This window comes from Tenebrio molitor, chromosome 7, assembly GCF_963966145.1.
Source record: "Tenebrio molitor chromosome 7, icTenMoli1.1, whole genome shotgun sequence".
NCBI lineage: Eukaryota > Metazoa > Arthropoda > Insecta > Coleoptera > Tenebrionidae > Tenebrio > Tenebrio molitor.
In genome coordinates, this window is record NC_091052.1 from 7,558,480 (window position 1) to 7,576,579 (window position 18,100).

An 18,100-nucleotide genomic window follows, 5' to 3' on the forward strand; every position below is an offset into this window, starting at 1 on the left:
TAAATTTTGCGCCAATTCATCCATCAACATGACAAATGACATTTCACATTTGGGTTTCATGCGTGTCGTGCGGCTTTTACAGCGTCAGTGGTCAAAGATCAAGGATTTTCATTAACAAATTCGCCTCTAGTAAAATATTGACAGTTCAGTTCGATCCGTAGTGAAACCTCGTCTTGAGTGATTTAGTCGACAAAAGAAAATGACGGCCCAATATTCCTATGCAGATGTGAAGAAACACAACGATAATCAAAGCACTTGGATTGTAATTCACAACAATATATACGACGTTACAGCATTTCTAAACGAGGTAATTACTTAATTGTATTAAATCTAGGTGCAACATGTATGATCTGTTCTCACATACAAAAAGTTCACGACCCCAGGCACACAGCAACCAATCAAATCCACCTAAGTGCATCAGAAGTAAATAGTAGTACAAGTAAAATGTCACGTTTCTCAAAGTTTGCTAGAATGATGTGTATTTAGCACAATTTTGCGACAAAAAAACAGAAATTTGCGTCATAATATTTCGCCTCGACTTCAACGAAACCTCACGTAATTAGGATGTAATGAATTGCAATTGATTTCAAGGCAAACGTAATTGTCATTTATTGTACCTATTGTTTTTCATGTAATAATACATAACAATACATAATAAATAATACACGGGGTGGTCGGTTTTCTTGTAAAAAGTTGCTTTGTTAGCATCCAGGTGGTGAAGAAGTGCTTCTGGAACAAGCCGGAAAAGACGGAAGTGAAGCGTTTGAAGACGTAGGTCATTCGAGCGATGCCCGAGAACTTATGAAAAAATACAAGATCGGAGAGATCACCGAAGCGGAAAGAAAACCCGTCAAAGAAAAGAATGTTGACTGGACCAATAGCGCATCTCCATCGTCTGCCTCACAGAGGTGTGTAGTCATGTGAAGTATCTCAATACATCCCGGTTGCCAGCGTCTAAAACGCTTCATTATTTCCTCACGACATGTAATTCATTCGTGTGACTCTTTTTTGTAAGACAAACACCAGGTTTGCGTTAAAATTGAATGTAATCATCTAACCGGTGGTCATATTTAATAAAGTATTATTCAAGGTTGAATCTAGAAATTTCTGGTTGCGTTTTTTAAGTGAACTCGTCAGACTTGAAATCATGTTTCGTTCACGTCTTATATTTAGGTTACTGCTCAAACCGAGCGAAAAAATTGATTGCAATTTTGCGATTTCGGTGGATGTTGATTATGTAAGAAAATAAAAGTGTAAACTTTGTAACGTCGTATTATTTTTATAATGATAGTGTGATTATCGCATTTTACAAAGTATTTTTAAAAACGCGATTTCAAGAACATGACGAATTTTTAACAGCGTTAGAACTGATATCGCTCGACCGACTTAAAAACGCTTCGTAATTTCGCGCAAACAACGTTGTTATCAGTGAAACATGTAGTCAACGTGATAATATAAGAATTTGTATCAATTCCAATACGTTCGATATCCATTTTTCGAAAAAGCAACATATTTTTGAACTGTAATAAATTGTGTGAGTCCATTGAGGAAATGAATCGGGCAGCACCGCAAAATTAAAATCAAATTTTGAAAACGTGTTAAAATTATCACAACTATCACAGAATTACATCATCAGAAATGAGTGTTCATCGATCGTGTGTCGTAATCATATTTATGCAGTTTAATGTGTATGCTTTTTTAATGGGTTTTCGTTAGGATAGAAAATGAATAAAGTATTATTGAGAAAGCACTTTAGCAGTGCTATTGTTATTGTTATTTGATAAATATTAATCTGATTTGTGATTTTGCAGCTCCTTCAAATCTTGGATTTTGCCCGTCACTCTCGGTTTATTGGCTACGATAATCTATCGCATATACTTCCAATCACACTAAAGACTAAACGACCATTGGATTGTATTAAAAAAGCATTTATGGTTTATTTAGGTTTTAGTTCAAGATATCTTGCGTAAATTTAATTTAAGTAAATTGGGTTTTATTGTTGCAACGATTGTAGTTAGTTCTTGAAATATTCTTTTCCCGTTTGGAGACCTAAAATTATATAGAAATGTTGAAATGTGGACATTTACAAAACCTAATACAGGGATGTGTTAAATGAATGACTGACTGGATACGGCGAAACTGGTAGACTGTTGTTTTTCTATATAAATGCGTGTCTACAAATGTATAATGTAAAAAATTCTGTTTTGGTGAAATAAAACACACTTTACAATAATAATCAGCTTTATTTTCTAATAAACAAGCTCAGATAACCTTAATGTTAATTAACAAAATAACGGTAACTCAAAACGATGCATAATACATCAGGTAATCAATCGTATGATTCTTCCCAAAAGAAGTAGAATTTGCTGCAGTGGTAGTTTCTTTGTAAACGAGAAAGAAATGTTACGAATACTAGCAAAATCTGCTTCGTTTGTTCTGTAAGTACAACTATTTTTCAGAAGTTCAATTTAAGCCATTACTCTTGAAGAAATAAATATAAAAAATGTATAGTATTTCATAGTGTATACATGAAAAGATTAATAGTCTTATCAAAACTCAAAGGAACGACAATTTGTACACATACTTGGTTGCACTGGTAACTTACGTACAAAATTGGCAGTCATAACATACGACATCGTATTTAGTCATGTGGAAATGAACCGTTCGCATCTCCGCATGACTTGTCATATTAATTATTATTACATTTATTTTATATATCATCTAATGTAAATATATAAGATATTTCATGATGTAACAGTACAGTACCGTAAGTTGGTTTCATAACTTAATTTGAACTAGACGAAGAGGAACTGTGATGTAGACAAATAAAATTCTTTATCTTCTTCCTCAACACGACAACTCACGGTACGGCATTTTACAACAAATAGAAGGCAACTTACTCAGACTTATGTAGCGGTTGTCCGCACACAAAAATTTCGTGCTTTTAAAATCTGATTGATTTCTTTTTCCATAGTCATGAAGTGATTACGATGCACTTTACATTTAAAATCATATAATTTATCTATATCTTTTTTTTCTACATAATATACGCGTGAAGATAATTTACAATTAACATGTCATTAAAACATAAATATCAGATGTTTAACAAATTATATTATGTGAATTTATGTTCGCTCTATATGCACCGAATATATACATCTTTATTTTCTGTATAAATATCATTTACGAATCTTATCTACAGATTTTCTTGTACTTGTGTACTACCTTTGAATCGCCGAATTTAAAAGAAAAGGAACGTAGAACATTTTACTTTCTAGAAGAAGAGATGCCGCAGATTGTATCTGAAACAGAGAAAAAAATCCTATTAATGAAAATACTGTTTTACACATTTCATAATTCTATCAACTAGGTAGGTACATAATTCGTTCATTTCTCAGTGGACAGTTCAAAGAAATTATCGGGAAGGTTTGAGTTACGGATATAAGGTCAAGAATAGTATTCAAAGTTACAGTAAGTGTGTTACATTAATTTCAGGTAGTTTACCTTGCTTTGTTGTTTTAATTAACTGAAATCTACATATTTAAAAAAAAATGATGAAAAAGTAATTATGAATCTGGTCGTTTTAAGGACGTTCACCAGGAACCAGTACTAGTTTCATTTCAATAAACAGGCGACATGGAAACACGTGAATGTTTTATTATAAGTATCGATCTTTGAATAACAAATCAAAAAATTCAATTAGAACGGTGCAAATTATTAAGTGCGCCGGATAAGTCCGCAACCCAAAATACACATCGCAGAAAAATGTCAGCTCTATTTCTAGAGTGTTAATTTATTGGTAATTATAAATAATATCAAGTACTTTGGCTACAGAAGTTCTGCAACTCTGTTAACGACGAAGGCATTTTAACGTGGACTTACATGAACGTCAAACGAGTTAAGTCAATTTTGCATTTTAAGTACCTACATTATTTTATATGGCCACATTTGAGCAAACAAAACAAAATTAATTAGTGTAGTTATTATTTTATTTAATTATCTTAATTATTAAATCATTTTAACCAATAATTTTCCATTAATGTCAAAGATTATTACACAAATAACAAATGGGTATAAAATAAACAATGGCATAGTACGAAGTACCTTATGTAATTCTTTAATCAAGACAGATGAGCAAAAATTTCTATCTATCCCATTCCAGCAATTTTTTAACTATGTTTGCCGTTCTTATGTTTAAAAGTAAATTTGTGTAATTTGATAAAATGGCATGTTGGAGTAGGTAAATCTAGAAAGTGATTAAAGAACAATTGCAGGAAATACATGTAATTGTAAATATGTAGTATGAATACTAAAGTGCGGAGAAAGTTACTAAATTATTCAATCTGTTTTAAGGAAATAATTACACGTGGTGCCACATACCTTCTATTTTATGTTATAATTCAGGAAGTTCAATGTGTTTTATTAACACCCGTTCCTTTATCTTAACAACTTCCCTATCCTTTGCACGCAATATTATATATTATCAACTTTGACATGCGTAATGTACGATAGAAAGTACAGTTATTACAGGATACTAACGGACAGCTTTGTCGATGTTTTCTTTAAAATTTACTGGAGGGTTGTTAACTTTTCCGATCTTTTTCTTCACCCGTTTTTAGTTTGTTGATATCAAAAGTACCTACTTTACCGATACTGAAGCATCTAAACTGAACCATCTGAGTATAATTTTCTTATAAAATAATTTGTTGTGGAAATTTCGTTTTAAATTGGAATTTCACTTCCACCTTGTTTCACATTTAAAAATCCATAGTTCAGAAGCTATACCTATGTCCAAAGGTCATAGAAGATAAATCAGAATTTGAAAATGCAGCCAAATCTATAAAACAATGGCGACATTATTACGCGAAACTGAAATGGGCGGGAAGACGAAAATCATCCGAAAATGTTTTAAAAGAATAAAGTTTAGATACTTATCCGAAAGAAAATATGTATTTTCGTTATTCGAAGCTTTTGGCATTCGCTGTATGTATGGAATTGAAGTAAGAGGCATGTTTTATAATATTAAATAAATTAATTTATAATTGCATCATTAAACGCAAAATACGACAGCCATTCCGAATCCTATTTGTTTTTTATTCGCTAGTAAACATTTATAATCATTGCAAAATTAAGTTCATTAGCAAGAATTGACTGTATGACATTTATGATCCACCAGAATCGCATTTTGTTCGAAAGAAATTTGGTTAGTTTATTATTAACTTCAACATTTAAGAAGGTGTAAAGTGGTACCTATTTTAACTGAAAAATACCGAGAAGTTTTAAATATATGTTACGTACCTACAAAATTAAACACTTTATTAATTCAGGTACCACAAACGCTAAAGAAAAATGAATCAATACGAATCAACATGAATTTTAACGAAACGTGTTGAAAAAGGTGTTTCATATGTACAATTTTTTCCTTCGAGTTGCAGGTATCTAAAATTTAAACAATGCAACTTCACGTACAACAGATGGACATTACGTGTTGCCGGCGGGACTGCTGCATCAGTTTATCAATTTGCGAGTTTTAAAAAAGTGGAATTCCAAGTCGTGATTTTTATCACCTTTCGCTTTCCTCTAGATTCAGCGCGATCTGCATCTCCACCGTAACAATGGCAGTACCTTTAGCCTTTCGAGTTAACGCTATTAGATTCAGAAGTCGTGATTGACCACTCACCGTTCCAAGTGGAGTGGAACGCCCATATTCGACGTTATCGCAGTGGAAGTGGAACATTTTTACAGGAACAAAGTAGATAAGCCTTTATGAATTTGTAAACACAAGGACAAGTACTGGCGCCTGTACGGACAAGCCAGTAGGGACGCAAATCACTCATGGCTCCTCCTATGCCGCTCCTCCGCGCTGGTGAACCGCCATTTTAAACCGTGCGTTGTTATGGCCCTTGCACACAGCCGACAATCGTTTTTACGTGCACTCCGTACGCACATTTCATAAACCTGACGTATCAATCATAAACTTGCACGATAATTATTGAAAAAGTACGGCCTTGACCTTGACATTCGGATTTTTAAAATTGGAAAGTCGATGGAAAGGTCTGTTTTGCATTAGTTGCAGTGTTTGCAACGCAACGTAGGTATTACGCGATCTACCATCGCCTTTTCTAAGCAGATGCAAAAAGAAATCTCGATCACCATCTGAAACGTACTTACTACAGAACGCAAAAATGTCTGAAGATTTTCCAAAACCGAACAGTTAGTTGCGCGGTTGCATTAGGTATAGATTTTGTGACGCGATCGTGATTCGTATAAAAGAACAGAATAAACAATAACACTTTCTTTATTTTTATTGTTGCATACAATTTCATTAAATCCAAATTTACTAAATCTAAAACGTATTTTCATTTCTACAAGTGGGAAAGAAGTCGATTTTGAAAATGATACACGTTCACAGCTCTACATTTAGCACGTATCATTAAAACTAAGTTGCATCCTAGTTTCGTAATATCCTTTCGAATTTGTTTGTGTTAAGACTGTTAGTTTTGACGTTTGATAATGAGGTTTTCAGGGCAATGTTGATTAAAGTGGAGCCAACATTTTCTTAACTTAGCAATTATTTACAACCCAATAGATGTTATAAACAAATTTAACCGTTGTTATCCGAGAAATTTATACTTTTCAATTCAATTGTATGTAATTGTTTTCCCATTTTTTTTAAATATTTAGTAAATCATCGATTTTTGTAAGACCGCTCAAAAAATAAATTTTAAACAGTAATTTGTTGAAAAAAATTTGACGTAACAATACAGATGATTGCTTAAGCGCTATAATTCGCATTCTTTGCTTACTTATTTTAAAAGTTTTAACAAGATATATTGACAGTTTGTTAGTATCATTATTTAAAAAAAAATATTCTACAGGGTGTCTCAGTTACCTACAGAATATTTGAAAAAAAAAGAATAAAGCAACAGGAAAAAAATTGATTCCAGCGATTTCACAGTAGGTATAAAGTTATGAACCACAGAAATCGATCGAACGTTGGGCATTAGTTAAACATTTTATACAGAGGGAAGAATTTAAGCGTGTTAGTTCTAGGAACAGAAAACAAATAAAAAAGTTTGTGCCGAAGCCTACAGTGACGAGCAAAAAATGTTGGTAGTCAATGTCATTCTTTGCCACAATGGAAAATGTTCTAGTGTGAAACGGGCATAACCTCTAAATGTTATATGACGTTATGATTACGTAGCCTTTCTCAAATTTTATTAATGAAATGAAGCGTAAGGTACAGTCGGTTGCAAAAAAATCGAGTACATCAAATTTTCAATATGTAGTTTAATTCATCATTCTTGTTGTCAATTTTGATGTTACCGAGACAAGCAAAATGTCAACACTTTTCATTTCTTACATCAGACATACTGACATTCCTTTTATAAGACATAACCTATTTGAAAAAGCATTCCAATAAAAGTCAGAAAAGCCTGATTTACATCTGTTAAAAATAGGAAAATTCAGTGCTCTTGATTTTTATGATGTACTCGATGTTTTTGCAACCGACTGTACTATTGGAACAAAATTACTCAACTAAAGAAATTATTGAATATGATATTGGGGTATGATTTTGAGCAGTTAAAAAAAACGTGGCTAGTTCAATCACTTATTGCCAATTTGTCGATACTACTCGTAGACATCGAAAGCAACGAAATTTTTGACAATTCGAGGAAATTTTAAAATGACGTTGAGCACTAAAATTTATTGCTCATCACTGTACTCGAATTAATCAAAGCAAAATCTGGATAAAATTGTTGAATTATCTCGACGATAGAACGGACACAACCCTGACGACTGAAATTTGAACTCTCTCACTGCAATGTTTTTCTGTTTGTATTGTTTTTGTATTTGTTTTAAATTTCAACAAGTACAGTTGGTTGCAAAAAAACGGAAGCTGTCAAATTAAAAGTGAAACATTTTTACAGTTGAAAACTGTTTACGATAAATAGGCTAGAATTATGGTCAAAATTTAATGACATTTTTTAAATTATTTGATAGATAGGTATTGTCAAGTAGACAATTCATTGATAAATGGACAAAACCAAATTTACATTAGGAAATTTCTCATTTCCCGTTTTTTTGCAACCAACTGTGCAGAAATAAACTCCAGGCTAGATATTATTTAGTACATACCTTTCAATTTTTTAGTTTTTATTTTACTTTGCATTTCATTGCGTCTGCGTCTCAACGCACACTACGTTCTGCTACTTTTTTTTTTTAATTTAAACAGATTTTCACCGAAAACTTCAGATCATTTAAATTAAAAACATACAACAAAACATAAATTTTTATGTCGATTTGAAACGTTCCATTGATTTTGAGGTGCAACCTTTTCTCTTATTTTAGGACTCTATTTTCGAGACTGACATTTTTATAGCCAGTCATGAGGACATAATCTGTCGTCCACGTGACTTAGACAAAAATAAGAAATCAAATCTGAAATCCTTGTGTTCGATGGAAAATAAACTAATTTCATTCTGAACTACTTCGTGTTCTAAATATCTAGAATTATAATAAAATTGCACATACAATTAATTGTTGTATGTACTTAAATGTCGAAATTTTTTTTTAACAGAAATTGTAGTAATATCAAACAAAAGAAAAAAGACCTCAATAATTTCCTGAACATGATTTTATATTCTTTACGGTCATTATTTTCACTTCAAGGTTTACAAGAAAAATATAATTACAATGAGAGTATTAAGCGAGTACCCACTAGGGGTAATAAACATGTTCTTTTCAGTGAATAATGCAATAATTTTGTTTTTTTCTTGTACAATTTTTGCCGTAAACGATACGATAATTGCTATGAAATAAATCTCTGCAAGCATATTCGATTTACTGAACCAAGCTACGCCTTCAGGACATCAAGTAAACAAACGCAAAGCAAGATCCTGTGATTATTTCAAGACAGCGAAGCTGTGCCGTGGTGACGCAGGTGTAAATCGAATATCAGTCCAGAATCAATCCTCTCATCGGAACAACAATTATCTGGAATTTTTCTGTTTACTTTGTGATACATTTCTTGGTAAATTTTGATGCGGACGTGATTGTTACTATTAATAAAAATGTCAAGCTCACACTCTTAATCACCCTCGCGGCGTTTAATCATTTTTCCCAAAAAGTAATAATAAAAGTACGTCACACTTAATTGTTTTAAGAGCTCTGGTTATTCTAATTTATCTGAGCTCATAGCGGAGAAGATGCCTCACAAATTCTGTTCCACCTTGGAATAAATATGAACCGTTAAACATGCGATGACTGTACAAAGCTGAACAGGCAGAACAACTCATTCAATAAAGATGTGGGTCGTGAATACGACGACAAAGAATAAAACGCTTTCGATAAACAATAACACGAGATTATCCCGAGATTTGAATTTTCTCGCAACACTTTTACGACTGAGTTATTCATTTCTTTGTGCGATGCATTCATTCTACATTCTCGAATTGTTTGATCACAACTAAGCACAGTGGAAAGCAGGGGACGCATTTCACTTTTGCTGCACGAACTTGACTCGAGCGACTTCAAATTGCCACGGCAAGCTCAAACTCGCTTTTTTTCAAGTTCGAGTGAAACGCTCCGAGCGGACTTGCAACTTACCTCTGGTAGTCTACCTAGTAAGTCTTGAAATCGCGTCGTTTGTTGAGGGTACATATGTTGTGTGTAAACACGTAGGCACGTCATGTATCTCTCGTGTATGCTCTCCAATTCACTATTACCGGAACTACTGGCAGGTTTAGCTAAAAATCATTCACAAATGTATTCCACGACACGCTACGACGACAACACTCTACCTTGATTTAGCATCGTAATTACTTTAAGGCACACATATTCTTCCATGGTAAGTTTGATCTGGCGAAACATCAACGTCACATGGGTTATCTTCTCTATCATCAAACCCACATCCTGTCGTAGTTGCTCTATTGTAATTTCCCGACCCATCATTGACGTTAGACAACTCTGAAGAGTACAAAGATTCGTCTCGACCTGGAACACACCACTCATGAACAAAATGCGATTTTGGACTTGGTCGACGTTTCGCCGACACCATCTTCAGTTAGGAGTTAGTCACTAAGCGAGAACGTGCAAAGATGATTTGGTGCGGATCGTTACGAAACGTCCAAACGTTTCCTAATAACGTTACGAATTTTGTTGTGAAAGTGACCCAGAATATCTATCTGGCAAATTCAATGCTTCGCCTTTGCGGAACTCGGAATCGATCAGTTCGATGATTTTTGTGATTTATGGAGACTCACTCGACTTCGTCCTAATTTATGGCTCGCCCAATAAAAATTCTATTGTCGTATTAATGATTAATGTCCATTTTCGATGCTTGCAACGAGAACAACCAACATTGAACGTGCAGTTTTCTTTAATGACCAGGATGTAAAGGGTTCAATGATATCGCTACCGTGAGTCGCTTCTTTTACAAAGCCTAACAGTAGGAAATAAGCTTGCCTCATTACTGCTTATCTGGAGATATCAAGGACCATCATAAATATTAACAATAACAAGAAACAACACATAAAATAGAGATTTTTGTCTAGTTTAAATGCAATTTTTAATACTGTGTCCATGAATTGTGTAAATAATAGTTTTACTAAACGAAGGCTATTGTTGACGCCTAAAAACAAGTCTATCACTGTAAATAGCCTCAATGTATTTTCTATTTATGGGACATTGATAGTTTAATCTATGATATACTGAGAGTAGGATGCATAAATATTTGTAGTGTTATCTTATCTCTCGTTTTTTCTGAATATTGCAATAGATGAATATTCTAAAAAATTATGGACGGAATAATTACGGAGCAGCGCATTGGCCGTTGAATTTCTTTCTTTTTTTTTGGTACTTCATGGCACCTCAGCTCCGTATCGATAAACCAATCCACTTGAAGAATACAATACTCCAAGGTTTGTTGACGTGTCTAGACTGTCGTTTATCGAATCGGGTGTAAAATAATAGTACTGATGTTTTTGCGAGTTTTTATCGAGAATCCGATTGGCGTTTTTAAATGTTTAAAGTTCGGAACACGGTGCTCGCGTATTTGGTAAATTTTTATCATTTTTGTTGGTGCAACACGTTTCGTGGAAAAAATCATATCAAACTGTGTCATCATTGATAAAATGTGGGTTTCAGTTTGTTTAATAATCGTAGGTTTTGGAATATGTTACACCGGCGGATTAAATTTATGACACATTAAAAAAATAACGGTTGTCACAAACAAGGTGTAGAAATTGTACCAGATAGAGATGTGTAGATTTTATGTACTCAGTTGGACAAACACGCAAGAATGTGCCGTTTATTAGTATTGATAGGATTATGGGGTTTTGGGAAAAACAAAAAAAAAAAATTTTACCTCGTGGTTGAAGTCCGTTTTTATGACTGTAGTTAACTGATCACCCGCTTTATGAATGGCCTGGTACGCCGACGTCGTGAGAACGAGAAGCTCGTGCCACTTATGCGTTAAAAGTCTAGTGTGAACTTCTACAGGTAGTTCTAAATAAAATGGAAGTCGTTTCGTCCATTGCACAAGTTTATAAACAATAGAATCACCGATATGACAAAGTTTCTCACTCAGGTCCGTATTATGATCTAACAAATCGTCCAAATTTTGTAAAGTAGCTATATCTTGAAATTCATCACAGTCTATTAGAGTTTTTATCATAGATAAAGAGTATTCTATTGAGAAGTTACGGTCCCTCGAACTACTAACTGCACTGTCCAACCTCTGCCTCAAACGAACAACTTCACTGGGATTGGTTAACGCCGTTTTCAAAATGGTCCCGTTGACTAGGTTTGCTGGAATACTGGATGGTTGTTCCACCTTGAACTGCTGGCTCAAAATGTTTTTTTCGGCAGCTTTCTGGGGCTGCTTGCAGGCCGGCTTCTTGTGTTTTTTATACTTCACCTTGTACAAATTATATACAGCGCCGCTGTTCCTTCCGCCTGGCATTCGGTCTTCCCTCACGGCTAAAAACAAATTATCGTTTAGAATATTGCGCACGCTAATAAAACCTACATCAAACAGATTTGCATTGAGCTAGCACTGTATTAATTTAACGACCTCAGCGATAACTACCTTGTAAAACCATTCCTTGTTCTATGCACTTCTTGAACCGGCAGTACTGACATCGATTTCTTTGAGCTTTGGTAATTTCGCAATTCCCGTCTGCCACGCAGGTGTAAACTCGTCTGTTCTGCACCGTCCTCTTGAAGAATCCCTTGCAACCTTCGCACGTTATGATGCCGTAGTGCAGTCCTGTCGCTTTATCTTCGCAGATCATGCAGATCATCGGTTGTTCTTCCTCTTCCGTCGCCTCTTGAGACTCGCTCGTCGACGACTCGTTCATGATCGAAATCTTGACGTCGGAGACCGACCCGCAGTACACTCCGGGGGGACCGGGAGTCGGCGACGACAAATTTAAAGCTTGCGTTTGTTGGTTGACGGGGAGCTGCCTCAAATCCCCGGCCCACAGCCGCTCCATGTTCAGGGGAGTGGTGGTGAAGTGCGCCGTCGACGGCGACTGAGGAGACACCAAGGTCCTGGAGACCGGCGACCTTAGCCTGTCCTGCCCCAGGTTGAGTAACATTTGAGCTGCACTTTCTTCGGTGTTGGACATGTTGGCGCCGCTGGCCCAGCTCGTCGTGGCGTGATGGGGGGACTCGACGGGCGACGTGGGGCTCGCCCCCAGCGTCGGCTGCGACCAGATCATCGTGCGCACGCCCCCGGCCTCGCCCATTATCACCGTCGGCGTCTGCCTAACCGGGGGGTTGCTGCTGGGGCGTTGCATCGGCGTCGGCGACTTCAGCTCGGAGTAGTGGCCCAGGGCGCCGCTGAAGTTGCCCCCGATCAGCTCCGGCTTGACCCCGTTGATGCGCGAGTGCTTCATCCAGAGCTGGCTCTGGGTGAGCGACGTCGGGTGGCTGATGATCACGCTTCGGCTCTTCGACACCGCCGACGGAGACGACGACGTGGGCTCCTGACAGGTGACCATCGTCGACAACTTCGACGGGGAGCTGGTCGGCTGCGCTATCGTGGGGTTGTGGATGATGACGGGGCTGGTGTTGGCGGGCCGTCCGGGCGAGCTGTGGGGTCTCGGCGGCTGGCACGGACTCGACGTGGGGGCCGGTCTGAGGGGCGGGCTTTGCGAACGGACGCCGGGAAGACTTCGGATGACGCTGGCGGTGCCTCCGCCGTCGAAGACGCCGGAGTCTTCGAGCCGGCTCGAGATTTTATCCAGGGTGGGCTCCGGGGGGTGGATTTGGATGGGCGTCGAGTCCGGACTAGGCGGATTCAGAACGGCCTCTGACATTTTAGGCGACGAAGGGCTGACGAGATCTGGCGAGGATGTACTAGTATCGGCGACAGATTCGCCTAGAAGCGGACAGAGACATTGCCTAAAAGCAAATTTTGCTGATGGCTGCCTACTCTAATATTTTTAAAAGCTATGAATATCTTAACATTCGTATAACTTATTTATGATTGTGGATTCCAATGATCGCACAATCATAACAAAACATACACATTTTGACTCACTAAAGTGCTCACGAATTATCGTATCCGAGAAAAATTATTCACGTAGATGTGTGTTTTACTAAGCTATAAGTCTGATAACAAAAAATGGTGCCCTACCGTCACTACTACAGCGGGAATCTACTTTTCTTCGTTTCAGCTTCAGGTCCTGGAAGAGGCTCATCTTGTCGAGCTCACACGGGGCACGCGTAAGGGTCATAATTCCTACAACAAGAAAATCACACTTTAAAATTAACATCTCACAATTTATTTATTTTTTCTTCACTTTAAAAATACGCACCCCACATTTGAATTTTTAAAATCCCTTTAAAAATAAATTTTATCTCCCCAAATGTTTTCGCACGAGCATCAGACAAAACGATACATCACCATCAATTTTACGAAGATGTTTCAAATTTACTCGTCAACTTATTTGAAATATAGTACATCCTCTTATCCAGAATGAATTCTGACGTCTTGAACGTTTTCACCTTTGCATCATCTCTTCTCAACACTAATATTAAGTCAGTTCAAGTAAAAACTCGATTCGTTCGAATCGTGGTCGATTTCTAATATAACGAATAACATCATCAAAGGTGAAAAGAAATTTCTTGGGTCAAAAATCGAATAAAAACAAAAAATAGATCCACATCGTCGAAGGAAAAACCTTAGGCACAAATTTTGGAAATATTATCCCCAACGATCACTGCACTTTCAAAGGTCATGGTTACATTGTTCAACTTGTAAATTTCACCCGACTGACGTCATCACCAGTTTTTGCATCGATGTCGTAACGATCATCTGAACGGAGCTTTAATTTGGAAAAGTTCCGTTTCAAAAAAGGGGTCACATTTTTAAATCGACGAAACCGCGAAAACATGATACGAAACAATTTGTAAAAAAAAGTGTCATAAAAATTGTTGTAAACATATCAGATGTTGTATCAGAAACTGGTCAATTAAGATTGGAAATGGTGAGATTGGTCAGTAAAAATTTATCCGTAATTTGGTCGTATGAATTGAATTTTATCGGCCTAGATAACAATAACTGCATTATTCTCTTATGTAACACGATCTGAGCTAGAGCAACGGTCTGTGCCAATGCACTCGGTGATGCTTTGGAGGCATTATGAAATTAAATATGTACTTTTGGGGCATATTTAAGAAGGCAGCTTTAACAATATTTAGTCGATAAAAAACTAATATATTATTAGTTTTGGCGTAGTTTATTTTTACAATATTTGTTGTAAAAATAGGTTTTGATTTTTTTAATTGTAAATACCAATAGGTTATTTTTATCTGTTCAAGAGCCGAGATGTATGATGTGCAGGCCAATGTTGCGGTAGCAATGGACACAAATAGAAGGTTATGTCGAAGCATTTCCGGACTTTCAACAAGTAAAACTTCCACGTGATGCATTATTCATCTTGAAATGCACATTATGGTGTTAAAGGTTCTCGCGAATTACCACGCACCGCCTCATATCAGATTTGAACGTTCCACTAACGGTAATTTAATTATATAGCTGGTGCCGTTCTCTGTTAAAAGTTGATGATATAAAGTGCAAACAAGTCGCCGAACAAAAGCGAATTGTTTACAAAAGCGTAGGCACACAGCCGAGCCATATAAAACCGCGATTTCGAAATGACCAAAGTCAATGTTCAGAGAGCCTTGATATTGTTAAATTTGAAATTCGTTACGAAATTGAGAAGTGAAAGTTGCGGTTGCCAAACCTAAATTTCATGAATATGTATGGTAGTAGTACGGCGCGGGAATGAGAAAAATCGAATTCGAAAAAAAAAAACCAAAAAAAAAATCTTGCATCTCACCCAAAGACGACATTTTGTCCCATCTATCGTAAATTGGTCAGAAATGTGAAAATAGCGGGCGCGGCCGTGACAAAAACGCAACGCGAGCCGCAGACCGAACGAGCATAATCCCTGCGGTCACTTCACTCCGAATTATGGACACAGTTCATCCCGCACATGACAAAAAAGCAGGTAAGACAGCGAACGATGTGACCGACCGCGCACATTAACGGTAAAAGTTGTACTACAGATACAGCTACGAGCGTAGCATAATCCAGGTACAAAGTAGGGCACGAACTATACTACTGCCTGCACTAGCTACACTAGCAGGCTTGATAGTGGAGAGGAAGTGTGAGTGGGGTACGCGGCCATCTTCAGCGTCGTGTACCGCACTCAAGACATGACTCTCTCCATTGGTGAGGTGGCACTCGCCTCATTCGCCAAATCCCCAAAGGCCGCCGTGCACCATCCAGCCAATACGGCTGCACTCGCTGCACTTATCACTACTGTTGAGATACCTACGAGGAAGGACAATGGTTACGCAACCGCAACGGCAAAGCCAGGTTGTTCACCCGTGCGAAAAAAAACCGAATGGCGGTTTCACTTCTCTCGGTAAGAGAAAGTTGACCTACATCGCATCCACGGCGAACTTTAACGGTAAAAGTACGCGTGTTTGTGCGAGGCGCTCTTCGGTGGTGCTTGCGGACGCCACCGACGGACGTCGCCACTGACGAGCGGTGCCCAAAACTGCGCCGAAGAGACTGGATGCCAGTGAAAGTTACATCTTCCTACCGACAATTTCACTTTCAAAAATACTAACTACATTTCCTACTTTCTCTTCTCATAATCGCCGTTACTGCTCCACAGATATGGTCTACTGCCCATCAATTCACTTTTTAATCGGCTGTTAGTACCGTTAGAAACGACGGATTTGCACGCACCCGTACACATCGTTCGAGCTTTTGTCCTCGCACTGAATCGTCCCTCTTGGCCCGGAGTTGAAGTCTCCAGAATGTCGGCGATGTCGCGTCGCTCTACCTGCTCTTGATGCGGCCGCGCGGACCCCACGACAACCGAATTTGCGCACTTATTTATTTACATAAATTACACAATGGACCCACCGAGCTTTTTCACCTTTTTATTGACACAGACGTTACATTGACGACGAAAGATTTAGTACCGTGAGGCAATCTCGGTTTACGTGACGCAAAAATATAAACAAATTGTTGTGTGGTATTTTTATTGCGAGAGCTGATCTAAACCTGAACTATTTAAGCGACACTGTTTGTCAAAACTAACTGGCAAGTCTGCAGCTGAGGTCGAATGGTGGTAGATGTTGAACGACTAGCGATCGGAAATTAAAAAAGCATTATTTAAGTGAGGGACTAATCTTGCCGGAAGTCGCGATCTTTTAGATTAAATGCATTTTAGACTGTTCGATATGTACTTTCAGTTCATGTTCTGGTTGACCCTCATGGTTATGGTTTTGTCGATCCTAGTAGAGAAGCAGGATCTGCTCGTACGAGGACTTCGCACAGTTTATTTTGCATAAAATAAATGATTTTGTTGATTTTACTGCGCATTACATTCCACCAACACTTAATTTTTTAATTTAAATTTCAAAGTGATTAATAATGCGTCTTAATGAAGTGGTTTGCACCTACCAAAATATTAATAACTATGCAGCCAAAGAAGTTACAAATTTTTGAAATAAATTTAATTTCAGTCTTTATTTATCTCACTTAATGTAATGTAATGTAAACTTAAGTATGTTTGAAAAAGAGTTTGTTTCGTTTTGAAATCAGTTCTTAATATAATAATTACATTAATACCTATACATAAATTCAGTCGATAACATCAATCAGCTGCTACACAATTGTTCTTGCAGTGTTAACAGATTTTTTGCCCTAATTGTGAAACATAACATAACGTTGATTTGATACATTAAATGAATAGATCCTTGTAATGACAGTTATTTGAACCTCACTGTTACTGTTGTCAATGTATAGCGTGCTTTGAAGTATTAAATATGCAAAAAGCACGACTAGTTTGGATGTCAATAAACAAAAAAAAAATGTAGATTAATTTCATAAAATGAAAGCCTAACATTAGTTGATATATTGTTAACGTTAATGACCGAAAATATCCCACAATTAAAGAAAAATTAAACTGTTAAGTCGATGTGCTACATTACGATAATTAACTCTTGTATTTCGTGCATATCACAGAAACATTTGTTGTTTATGTTGAATATCTGCATGTGTTAAATGAGCAGAAGAATATTTGTAACAAAGGCCATTGTTGTAAGTAAGTTATTTTTAATGAATACCAAAATGTGTAATTCTTTCTGCGAGAACGTTGAAACCAACAATTTGAAAAAAGTGAGTTATAATTCAGTTGATGTAAAATTTTTGTCAAATTCAAAGATCCGTTGTTTACGTCGAAAATACACCTCGCAACACGGTTGAATTTTGATCTAGGTGAAAATGAAAATTTTGTTTTCATTATTTTCATTCTTCGGCAGACCACATTAATTAAAAAAAATCTATATTTTTGTTAATCAAATTTTTTTCACTTTCTCGTTGTTAAATCGAAATTAAAATTTTCTAAAGTATAGTATAAAGAATAGTACATAAGATTAAAAAGTTATCGAGTGTAATGCAAAAAACGTGCAAAAAGTTTTTGGTTTTCATTCATTGCAGACGTTTTTGCTGTTCTGGGTGTTTAAAGTGTTTTTGGGCTATTTGATTGATAGTAAGGTTTTGTGA

The 18,100-nt window shown here is 36.7% G+C and overlaps 2 protein-coding genes across 11 annotated transcripts in view; one reads left to right on the forward strand and one right to left on the reverse strand.

Moving 5' to 3' along the window:
• Positions 1–42: 42 nt before the first annotated feature.
• On the forward strand, positions 43–2,236 carry Cyt-b5 (Cytochrome b5). Its single transcript, XM_069054092.1, has 3 exons — positions 43–307; positions 706–908; positions 1,812–2,236. The coding sequence occupies exons 1-3, from the start codon at positions 200–202 to the stop codon at positions 1,891–1,893; spliced, it is 393 nt and encodes a 130-aa protein (XP_068910193.1). The 5' UTR covers positions 43–199; the 3' UTR covers positions 1,894–2,236.
• The window catches only part of LOC138135373 (hormone receptor 4-like), a 31,422-nt gene continuing 15,545 nt past the window's right edge, over positions 2,224–18,100 (reverse strand). For 2 of the 10 annotated variants that reach the window (XM_069054084.1, XM_069054086.1), the window contains 6 exons: positions 13,646–13,750; positions 12,092–13,387; positions 11,369–11,982; positions 9,804–9,996; positions 9,610–9,749; positions 3,510–6,156 (listed from right to left, as the gene is read on the reverse strand). In XM_069054084.1, coding sequence (XP_068910185.1) covers positions 6,067–6,156; positions 9,610–9,749; positions 9,804–9,996; positions 11,369–11,982; positions 12,092–13,387; positions 13,646–13,745 — 2,433 coding nt within the window. In that variant the 5' untranslated portion in view covers positions 13,746–13,750 and the 3' untranslated portion in view covers positions 3,510–6,066. Of the gene's footprint in view, positions 3,303–3,509; positions 6,157–6,280; positions 9,233–9,609; positions 9,750–9,803; positions 9,997–11,368; positions 11,983–12,091; positions 13,411–13,645; positions 13,751–15,353; positions 16,102–16,152; positions 16,193–16,273; positions 16,299–18,100 lie in introns of those variants that run through there. The other 8 variants (XM_069054081.1, XM_069054090.1, XM_069054083.1 and 5 more) reach the window with 8 other exon arrangements.

Coding starts and splice junctions, on each gene's coding strand:
- Cyt-b5 (XM_069054092.1), top strand. CDS start 200: ATGACGGCCCAATATTCCTATGCAGATGTGAAGAAACACAACGATAAT. Junction 308..705: donor TTACAGCATTTCTAAACGAG/GTAATTACTTAA, acceptor TTGCTTTGTTAG/CATCCAGGTGGTGAAGAAGT. Junction 909..1,811: donor CCATCGTCTGCCTCACAGAG/GTGTGTAGTCAT, acceptor GTGATTTTGCAG/CTCCTTCAAATCTTGGATTT.